The 11,612-nt window shown below is 36.8% G+C and overlaps 2 protein-coding genes across 3 annotated transcripts in view; both read left to right on the forward strand.

Moving 5' to 3' along the window:
• recql (RecQ helicase-like) overlaps positions 1-5,550 on the forward strand; it is a 21,861-nt gene extending 16,311 nt beyond the window's left edge. The window contains exons 12-14 of the mRNA XM_015019540.1: positions 673-802; positions 3,601-3,745; positions 5,375-5,550. Of these exons, the coding sequence (XP_014875026.1) occupies positions 673-802; positions 3,601-3,744 (274 nt within the window). The 3' untranslated portion in view covers position 3,745; positions 5,375-5,550. The remainder of the gene's footprint in view (positions 1-672; positions 803-3,600; positions 3,746-5,374) is intronic.
• Positions 5,551-7,054: 1,504 nt separating this feature from the next.
• LOC106937823 (serine/threonine-protein phosphatase 6 regulatory subunit 2-like) overlaps positions 7,055-11,612 on the forward strand; it is a 54,943-nt gene continuing 50,385 nt past the window's right edge. The window contains exon 1 of one of the 2 annotated variants that reach the window (XM_015019537.1): positions 7,055-7,474. The gene's annotated coding sequence lies outside the window, so the exon portion shown is untranslated. The remainder of the gene's footprint in view (positions 7,475-11,612) is intronic. The other variant, XM_015019539.1, reaches the window with a different exon arrangement.

Raw genomic sequence — 11,612 nt, forward strand, 5'->3', positions numbered from 1 at the left:
ATATATATATATATATATCTGGTTTGAAGTTATTACAGCCTTGATTAGTCTAATAATTAATAACTGAATAATAAGGGCTTATTTTAAAAGCTAGCCCCAAATGGTCCATCTTATAAAAAAGTAATGAAAATGTTAAAGTAGAATTATTTTTTTCTACTTGACCTGGTCAATAACTGGGAAGAAGACTAAATTTGCTACATTTTTTTTTGTCTCAGTTTGACTTTTTTTTTTCTTTTTTTTTTGCCGCCTCCAAAAGTTTTAAACCTCCTTACTCTTCATTTCGAAGGCAGAGGTTAAATTTTGAAGTATTCAGGCTAAAGCAATAAATGATAATAATTAATGTTGTAAGATTAACAATATAATGTATAAAAAGATTTTATGTAATGGGAATCATTACATCAAATGATTCCCATTTGATGTAATGAAATGGGAATCATTTCATTTCCATTTCTTAATTGCAGCAGCTAATTCAACTAGACTTCTAGTTCCACTTACTAGAACTTTTGAAAAGATGACCCCTCTTTAAGCCGTGTTAGCCTGTCTGTCAGTTGTGATCTGGTCAAGCTGCCCATGTTGCACTGCAATGTTCAGGACTAGCTGGTTGCAATAAGACTCTAACTTCCATTCAGCCATCTATAAAAACAGCTCTGTTGGCTTCTGTGTTGAATTTAGAGAGGATTACAGCTTCACGCCATATACCACCTACTTCTATTTGAAACTCGGCCGTAAAGCTCCTCTGCTAAAGAAGGAAACACACACAGTCAAGATAAACATGTGGCCAGCTGGAGATGGACCCTCTGTGGTGAGTATTTAGTTTAAAAGGCTTGTTGTCTTTAAGTAAAAAGAGAGTTTTAAGGTTAACTACAAATTCTTTGAAGGTTCTCCCATCTTCCAGGCCTGAAAAGTTATTGTCACTTCTCATAAAATTTGGTGTGGATGGAGTTTCAGAAAACATTCCTTTATTCAGGCTGGGCAACAAGGCTGTTTTAGAAGGCTGTCAAGGTCTGTAAGATTATAAATCTGGCCCTGCGTGTAGATGTCAAATGGGGTTAGGGTTGTTGAAATTAGACTTGAACTCAACTCATCAAAATAGAGAAGGAAAGGATGTAATTTACTTTGGACATGGCAGGGTTGTTGGTGTAAGATAGGCTAATCTACTGCAATTTCCACACTCTACCATTTCTGCTTTCCAGTAGAATGAAAATCTGTGGATAATGGAAACCGGTTCAAATGGTAAATTGTAAATGGCTTGTACTTGTGTAGGGCTTTATTAAGTTATTGATGGATGCACTCATACTGATTGTGGCAAGCTACTGGATAGTAGCCACAGCTGCCCTGCGGCAGTCTGAAAGAAGTGAGGCTGCCATGCACCTTCGCTATCGGACCCTCTGACCACCACCAGCAGGCAAAGTGAAGGGTGAAATGTCTTGCCCAAGGACACAGAGGCAGGTTGACTGGGAATGGAACCAGCAATCCACCTATTGCAGGTGGGTTGGTCACTCCCAAGGTCACTCCCAAGAGAAAGGAAAGGCAACATTATCTCAAACCAACCAATCTATGTGAAATACAGCTTCTGTATCTGGGAGACGTACATATTTTGCAGGGAAGGCTGATTGCTGCTAAACATCTCCTTAGCATAGATGATCTGCTGCTGTCTGTTTCTGTCGTTAGCAGTGGCTAGGGACTGTGATGGAGGAGGTGAGGATGGACTCAATGGGGGTACTGAAGTGTATCACTGTCTTTAGCAGGTTGAATTTTTTCAGTTGCTTCAGGTCACACAAGATGATGGGGGAAGGTGGGACTCTAACTGAAGTCTCCAACTATCTCCATCGTCTTATTAGCATCCTCCCACATAGATGGACTTAACTGCCTCAGGGATGAGTCCAATGAGGGTGGTGGTGTTCACCACTTTCAGGAGCTTGGCTGATGGTGCAGATGTTGATGAAAAGAGTAAAGGGGAAAGGACACAGCCTTGGGGAATCCAGTGCTGGTTTTTTGACACGTAGGAGTGACTTTTCTCAGCCTTACATTATACTTCCTGTCAGACAGAATGTCTGGTTTTTTTATTTATTTATTCATTTATTTATGTTTTTAATCAGTCTAGCCTAATGAGCCAAGTATAAAGAGATTAGAGTCAGTAGACTAGAGACATTGTAAGCGCAGACATTAACATGATCTGGATACTTTTTCCTAAAATGAATGAAGCAGGTTAAAGCCTTTTTCTTCCAGCTTGTTAACAATATCACAGAGAAGTTCATTTGTTGCTTCTACTCTAAATATTTACTTTAGCTTCTGTATTAATTTCAGTGTTTTCTTTCATATTTCTGTTCTTTAAATCTTGTTTCTTCTTCTCTGACTGATGTGTTTTCCGTTTACCGTTTTAAAATGTTTCTGCACATTTTGCAATATTTAAAGAGGTAAGTGAGTAATGAATGTATTTTTTTATTTCTAAAGACCTGCTTGTAGTAATAACCTTGCTTTTTGTTACGTTTCAGTTCATTAACTTATGAAAGAAAACTGATCATCTCATAAAAAATGTCCTTTTGAGTCTTATGCTATTTTTAACCGAATTAATCATAAGTAATTGTGGTGTATGCATGTATTTATTGCTAGTGTGAAAGAAAATGGGTGATTTTAGCACAGTTTAATGATAATCTCTAGTTCAACAAGAAATTATCCAATACTTGTTTATCCAGGTTGAAACCAGAAGTTTGCATACACAGAATAAAGACACATCCACCTTTGTTTCTCAACACCTAACTTTCTCTTGTCAAATGTAGATAGAAAAAATGTCAGAATACAAAATCTGTTCAAATCACACAGGTTTTGTGTCCCAGAGATAAGTGTGTTTTAGTCCAAATGTGTAGATTGACCCCAGAACAAAAACCAGAGACCTTGTGAAGATGCTGCTGAAGCTGATAAGGCAGCCATTATCCACAGTGAAACATGTCCTACACCAATACAGGCTGAAAGGCCACTCGGCAAGAAGGAACCCAGTTCTTCAAAAGAAACATAAAAAGCCAGTTTGTAGTTTGCAAATGTGTAAAAGGTGGGGAAACTGGTTTGGTTGTATCATCCTAACTGTGAAATATGGGTGTGGAAGTATCATATTGTTGCTGCAGGAGTAACTGGTGCACTTCATAACATAGATTGGCATCATGTAGAAAAGAGGAATGGTCCAGAATTCCAGTAAAGTGTTGAGAAAAGTTTGAGGAAAGAAAACCACAACGTTTGACCCAAATCATGCAGTTCAAATGTAATGCTACCAAAAACTGAGGACATGTATGTGAACTTCTGATTTTGTAGACATAATTAAACGAACCTCTGATATACACTCTCATATTATTATGGCAAATAAATAGTAGAAATACACCTAGCAAATAGAAACAATTCTGATAATTCTGTCTGACCTTACAAGGGGTTTGGTCTTATTTAACTTGAGACAGTGTATGTGTCTTTGTATTAGGTGTATGTAAACTTCTGGAGCTAGATGGAGTCTGTCATTAAAAATAAGAACATGGTGTTCTTGTGGTGTTCTTTTGGTTCACTATCTGTAGCTATGGACCATCTCAAATAAAGACTGTTGTTAATGACTTACAGGTAAAACCTGCAACTGGCAAGGGAAAATCCAAAGAGGAAAAGAGATCAGTTCAAAGCTCTGGAGACTCCCATGTGTCCAAGAAAGTCAAGACAAGGCTTTGCTTGTCTCCTCAACCACTACAAACCCAGAAGACAAGTCAATAAAGTACAGTCCATCATTCTATACTCTGTTCTCTTCTGCTGCTATTGGCATGGCACCACCCTGATTGTGCTTGATGTTGGAAACTGAATGTTGGATTTTGGTTTGGTATGAAGGTACTTCTTATCTAATTTTAACAGGTTAAATCAGTAAAATCATTTTCACCAGCAGGCTTGGACAATACATAGAGAAAACTGACCTCTATCCACTGCAAATAGGTGCTAAATTGTAATTCCTTTTTAAGTGTTCAACCTAAACTCATCAGGCCTGGACATGTTTCCATTGTATGAACAAATTAAGACATTATGGTAAGCTTTAGAATTCCTCTTAGCAGTATAGACACTGGGGGGCAGTCTACCAAAAATTAGGGATGTCGTCATGGTAGTTTCCTGGCTAATTATTGATCTTTAATAAGACTAACCTGTCAATTTTGATTTTGACCAATATCAATGACTTTTCTGAAAAACCACTAACTTTGCAACAGTGGGGTGAGTATTAACTGCACATGCACATGACCTAGTGGTGGGTCTCTTAACAAATTGATTTGACCTGCATGTTCTCACATACTTTCATCAGACCCAACACAATTTTAAACAAGTTTGGATCAGACAACAAAGCTCAGGTCATTCTAGCTTCTCTGGTAGGCAGTTCTTTCACACAGCAGGCTAGAAACATTCCAGCTAAGTTTCAGCTTTATAAGAAAATGATCTAAGTTTATACCTTCCGAGTGGCAGATGGGATTCTGAAATTAAACTATGATGCAGCTCTATATAGCAGTTACTCAACTTGCAGTGAATATAACTTAACTAGGGGTTGCACCAACTAGTTGACTAGGATATGCTTAATATAAACTAATATTACACCACTAATACACAGCTTCAATCTCATATAATATTGCTACTAACATGCTCTGTTTGGTACGGTTTAATAAAAGAGTATTAGACTAAAATATTTTAAGTACAAGGACAGGGTTATAAAGCCAGGTATAAATAAAATAAATTAAGCTTACCTTAATCTTCGATGAAATAAAATGGACGAAATAAAACTTCCACAGGTAGAATGTATTGATAAGAAATATGCTGAGTAAGCAGTATGTGACGTAGCATCTATGTGCGCATGCACATTACCACGAGGTAGGACAGATTAATGGATAGCACAGAAAGTTGGAACACCTGTTAAAAAACAACAGGTGGAACACCGGAATAATATGCGACAGTGCCCCAGGGCTTTTCATCCATCCAACATTTCAATAGGACAGAACCGGGCATAATGGTGACGTTGAAGGAAGCAAATATTTCAATAAGTACTGGGAATTTTGAAAAGAAATTAATCATTAAATTTAGGAGTTATGAAATTCTAAATGTAAAGAAAGATTTTTTTCTCATTCCAACTTATCAGTCATTGTCCAAGCCCAATATTTATTTCCTGTATCATACCTCATATGTCACTAACATTTCATCCCATTATCATATAACTGCTCAGTATGTGCTCAGTAACTACACTTGTGAAATTTACTGTTGCTGCTTTAGAAAACTCTGAATGAAAGTGATCTGTATTATTTTCTTTTTGTTTTATGCTTTTTTTTCATATTTAACCCTTTTTTTATTGCTAATTTTCTATATTTCACTGATACAGGACAAATCAGCTACTGAAGTCAACGAGGAAGAGGTCTGTATGAGCCCTGGTCCCCCTGCCATTAAGAAAAGATGTCCCTCACAAAACAAAAAAAAAAAAACAGAAGCTGAGGAAACAAGAGCTAAAACAAGACACAGACAGCTAGAGGGAGCACAAAAGCAGCCTGCTCACAGATAGATAAGAGGATGCCATTCATGTCCTCCTGTAGAAATTAATGTGAATGTAAGTGATAGACCAAATTAAATCTGTTTCCAAGCAGAACTCAGCTGACTCTTGGAGGGCAAGGAGAAAACAATGTGAAAACCTCAGAGCATCATGTTGGAATTTTCAAAGATACAGACTTGTCCACACCGTGTCCAACGCTCTCTCCTAGGTTTCAGTCATATCTGAAGCTACAGCTCAGGAGCTCTGTGTTTCTTTGTTCAGACAGCTTGCCACTTTGTTGGGTGCTTGGTTGACTGCTGTAAACTTGCTTTGCTAGCTCTGATAGCTTGTGTAACTGTGGGGGATCTTTGTATCTCTGTTAGAGATTTGTAGTTTGTTTTTGTTTAACCTGTACTGAAAGTCCATTTTTGTTTGGTTAAGATCTTTGATTTTCAACTCTGTTCGTTTTGTGGATTTTGTTTTATTTAGTACATTTTTGTTGTAAGTCCCTACATTTTGATTATTGTTAATTTTTACCTTTTTATTTTTGTCAAAACTGAACAATAAACCTTTAAATTGTTAAACCTTTAACATCCAGGTTTCTTTAATGTTACTTCCGCTTCCCCCTGGCTGAGCTGGGTCATAACAGATGGCCTTTTCGGTGAAACGCATTAGGGACACATTTCTCAACAGTTATCTTCACATTGGATTTTTTACATATTGTTAAGGAAGAAATTCTAAAATAGTTAACTTTAGAAAAAAGTCTGGCTCTCTCTTCCTTTAGATCCCAGGTCCTCTCGGCAGGCCACGTGTAGGCACAAGGAAACAACAATGCGTGTTGACGTCACAGAATTACAGAGTTTAATCCAAAGTAAGACAATGCACAAACTTACACCAGAAACTGCAGAACGACGGAGACATACATTCATTTACCTGACATAAAGAAGGAAAGAAAGAAAGAAAAGCAAAGACGTGCAAAGACATCTTTGGAGAATTGCAAGGGCAAATCTAATCTGTTACTTCTGTGTAGAAAGTTTTATCCTCTTGTATTTAATTTATTCAAATAAGGCGTACCTTTTCTCCTCCAACCAGGAGCTATCTCTGACCCTCTATCTGAAGCCTAAAACCCCTGCCGTGTTTACGGCCTTTCACAAATGAATGTGAAAAGCTGGAACTTCCACTGTATTGTTTTCTCACAGACAAAAGGCAATTCAAACGATCCCAGCAAACCATCTGCTGGAACTACAAGTAAAATAAAGGTCAATAGGCCAGAATAAGTTACTGATTTCAAAACCACAATTAGGCCATTTGAATCAAGACATGTTAAGTTTTAAAACTAGCTTATTTTAAATTTATTTTCTCAACAATATGTATTCAAGTTCTGAATCTGGATTTCCACCTGAACTCTAATATTTACTATCGCTGTCATACAGTGATGGGATATGTGTTTGTATATAAATATATTCTCTTCATAAGTCTTAGAAACGAGACTCACCACTAGTGTTTATTCAATGCACGTTCCCGTCTGTTGCGCGCCCTCGTCATGACCACGTCGCCATTTTGATTCGAAATTTATGACTTGAGTTTTTCCTGCCTTGCTTGCTAAACTTAGCCGCGCGTTGAATATCTTTATGCGTGAGTCCAAAACATACCTTGTACATTTGCAATAATACGTATTACTGTTAATGCAAAGGAGCTATTAATGCGTAGAAGTTGAGGATTTAATTGATTTCAAATCTATATTTGACGTTAGCTAAGTTGATCTAGTTCATGTTAGCCCTGTGCTGTCTCAGACTGAACCATTTTCAAAACAAACCACTTACAGGCTAACGAATGCTAGCCAGTTCTGCTAGCTAACAATTAGCTGGATAGCTTGTGACCTAAACACTGCTTATCGATAAAACCCACTAAAGTTTAACAGAGAAGTAAGGGACAACACTGGACTTTCAGCCAAAGGTAAGTCTGTACGTAAACATTTTTCATTTAACTTGGCTAACAAACGAATGCTAGACTGCTACGGTAACGACAAAGTTGAATATAAGTTCGGGAGCTAAGTTTGCTAACTTCGCTCAACAGTCAGTAGCTTGCATGCTAATCAAAAGAATGAGGAACTAGTTAAGACGAGCTTGATTATTCACCTTATTAAGGGCATTAATATTGTTAATAGGCTGATATAATATTGTCCAGTAGGTTAGATTTTCTTGAAAAGTCTGTTCAGGTGTTGAGATCAATCGTTGCTATGTAACAACATAATAGCTAAGTTTTGTTGGACTAGTAAAGTTGCTGCTGTTGAGTGGTAGATTTTCCTATTGCAGTGATTCAGATCATAATGGTTTTACTTTTTTCTTTGGTGTATTGCCACTAATGGGAAAACCAGTAGGAAGACGTTTGTTTTGTGGTGTTTTTGCACACGGTCTGACTCGGCTGAGGCCAGAACGAACTCAGCTTTTCTTGATCATGTACAAGAATAAAGTAAACATTGGCTTGCTCAAGCGAAAGTTCAGCCCGCGGGATTGATTTCGGATTATTGTTTTGAGATTGGGATTCATTGGTTTTCATCTGGTGCTGTCTGCTGCCGGTGCCTCACTTGGTTTGAAGTAAACAGAAATCTGAGCTCCTACAGCAAGTCAGTTGATGTGCATTTCATGCCAGAGGCTAAGCAACCTGATTTTACATTTAGTTTGACTGAACCTCTGCTTATTTATTGGTTTTATTTAAACCTATAGTTAAAATGGCACCCTCTCTTGTCACAAAATATCCTGAAAGGTAAATGCACATTTTTGTCATTCACTGCACAGAAACATTACTGTCTGTAATATGTTATATACCACCAGGTTAGTGCACCAAATTGTAACCCCATTGTCATTCCATGCACCTCCATGTTGATAATCTAAACATATATATTTTTTACTTATGTACTACTGGGTATGTGTAACAATAATCATACATGTACTGTGGCATTAGTATCTAATTGTGCAGATGAATGTAAAATGTTTCCTCATGTTCACATTTATTGTATATTATTTTCTAAAACTGTGGTAATAGAGTGAAGGTAAGCATTACGCTGTTTTAAATTATTTTGATCCATATCCCTTTTTTGGCCAGCTATTGAATATGGATTTGACAGATTATTACAAGAGGTGCACCAGTCAGCCTATTTCTGTTTAATATCAATTTATGGTTTTTGTGTTTTTCTTTTCTATTTTTATGTCTTACCTACTAATTTGGGTTTTTGTTTTCTAAGAACTGTAACAAAAGAAAGCAAGCATACTTTAGGAACACATATATTTGAATCTAACAGAAAATGAAGCAATTATGAGATTATTCTATAAAACTGATTTTCCCACATTTTTCAGTACACAACCTGCTGGCCACAGATCAGAGTGGATAAAGAGTAAACTGTCTAATTGTGATCTTTAGTCTATCGAATCACTAACCCACAAACACTCCAAACAACCTTCTCCCCATTTTTTGACATTTAATATCTCAATGTCTCAAATTTAAGTATTCATATATCAAATGTTTGACCAGGTTGTGAAATTATTTCAATCTAATATTAGGTATCCAAAATCATAAAACTAGGTTGCTAGTTACAAATAGTTAAACATTTTCTGAAAACCATGGGAAACCCTCCTGTACAATTTAGGTGCTCTATAGTCACACTCACAAAACTGGTCAAAGAAAAACTCCACAAAATTGCAGGTATTAATGAAAGCAAAACTTTTGTTTGCATCACATTTTGACTCTTCAAGCATAATCTATTCATATTTTTGGGTGTCCAAAGTTCTATATATATAAATATTTTGCACAGACTCCTTTTTTTGGGACGTTAAATAACTTTAGCGTCAAGAATATTACTAAATCACACTCTCACATTGATTTAGTCTCTGCCATGCTGACTCCCACTATTTTGCAGCAGCAACAGTACTGTTGTATTTATTTATTTTTTGTTAAATATGTTTTTGATATTCTCATTAAGCTGTCATTAAAATTTCTAATTCCATTGGTGCACACTTTTATGATGAATCACACTATCTGCGTTCCACTGATGGATGGAACGCAGATTCCATCCATCAGTGGATGGAATCTGCCCTGCAAGACACCCTGACTTAAGGGTGTCTTGCACTCACCCTTAAGTCAGGGGTAACTTGACTCAGAACTGAGTTAGTTGATATTTCCTGTTCTGAAACTGAAAACTGCAGAGCTGGGTAGGTTTATTCAGAGTATATGCCTTCTACTCAAGGCTTGTTAAATATACTCTCTGAAATGGGGCCAAGATGTGCACTCTCTCAAACTGAATTGTCTAACCATGTGTATTTGGGCTATGAAAATTGTCATGAGTATGTTATTGTAGTCAAATTACAGTTATTTAAACTTCAGTGTAAATGAATATATTAGCAGTTGTAATATGTTTCAGATGTTGATCAGTCTCAACATTCAGAATGTCTTTTTTATTGAATTATGTTTTTTGTACTCGTCAGAGCACAAAAAAACACTCATGTTCCAACCCACAAATCATGCAACCAAATATGTTACTTAAAGTTCACAGTACTTGTCAAATTAAATCTCATATTATGAAGGTTTGTGTTACTACTGCTATAAATGATTAAGGAAACTCCCCCCAACCCTTTCCTCATATTATTATTTGGGCAGTTTTTCCAAGTGTAATCAGTCCCCAGATACAGTGGTACTCTGACAGCTTGATAATAAGTTAAACAGACAAATCAGGCCACTCTGAAGTCTCTCACACTAAATGTTTACTTACTTAGCTATATAGCTAACAGCTGCTGAAGAAGAGGAATGTTGTGGTTTTTTTATGCATGCAGTGAGAATAAAAAAATCTTCAAAAAGCCGTCCTTATGCAGTTAACAATTCCAAAGTACAGCTACCCTGTTATTCTTTTTGGTTGTTTAAAAATCTACTTTCACTCCATTTTGCTTGGGCCTGATTCGTTTGATGGTCATTCCCAAAAACATGGAGCGGAAGGAGCAAAACAAACCTGATGTGTCTGAGTGATGCCATAGAACAGATGGGTTGCTGTAATGCTGATCCCACCTTCTCTCTGCTTTGGTAGATCTTTGACACATTCTAATCTTTCACAATGCCATATGAGCCTACCACAACATTTTCTTTAAGATGTGCACTGGAGTTTGACTCAACCATTAAGTGCCCTTCATCTCGAATTTCTGTTTCTTCTCTACATTGCCATTTTGTGCCATCCTGCTTCTATTTTAAAATTGTGAACAAATTAATTCTTGCCCATTGACTTAAAACAATAATGTCAGTTAATTTATCTTGGTACTTAAGTATTTGAATTTCCAAAAATGTCTGGAATGAAACAACCAAATCTAGAAAAGTGGAATAAGTGGGGTTCAGCAACTGTAGGGTGCTGCTGTGTTTGGGAACATTTCCTGTTCCATGGGCCCAATTGTAGCTGACTGATTTATTTCTCTCTAGAGTGCATGGTCAGGTGTATGGTCAGGTAAACAAATCCTGTGAACACACTTTAAGTGAAAGTCACAGACCTTATAGGCTAGCAACTTTACAATGCATAGCAACTGATATATGGTAGCCTCTCAAATGTTGCATCCATGCAGACTGTCGCAATTACAGTAACATGTAGTGTGAATTAGCGCTATTTTAAATCACTCTACAAAAATCTATTATTAAATCAGTCTAAAGTTAATGCCAACATGAACAATTCCCTCCCAACCAGTTGATGGAAACACACCTAAATCATATTTTCTTTTATTTTTTTGTGACATTTTAAAGGTTTGGCTAAATTTGCATGACAGCTGAATGGAAACACAGCTATAGTTAAGAACACACCACCCAAACTCTGAAAAATAAGCCATAGGAATTTCTTGAATCAAAATGTAAAGGTATGAGCATCTTCCTTTATTTTTAAATGTCTAACTTCCAAATATGGTTGCAGAGGCAAGATGTAACCAGCAGTGTTACCTTTTTAGTTAGCTTCAGGGTTTCCCCCAGAAAACTTGCTAAGCCCGGTGGTGGGGGCGTCGAGGCAGTCCACCGGCGGTCTAATGTGTTTTTGTATTAAAAGATGTTACGTTGACAGAAAAAATTAAAGTAT

Source organism: Poecilia latipinna, unplaced genomic scaffold (genome assembly GCF_001443285.1).
Source record: "Poecilia latipinna isolate Pla-1442-1.1 unplaced genomic scaffold, P_latipinna-1.0 Scaffold2444, whole genome shotgun sequence".
Classification (NCBI taxonomy): domain Eukaryota; kingdom Metazoa; phylum Chordata; class Actinopteri; order Cyprinodontiformes; family Poeciliidae; genus Poecilia; species Poecilia latipinna.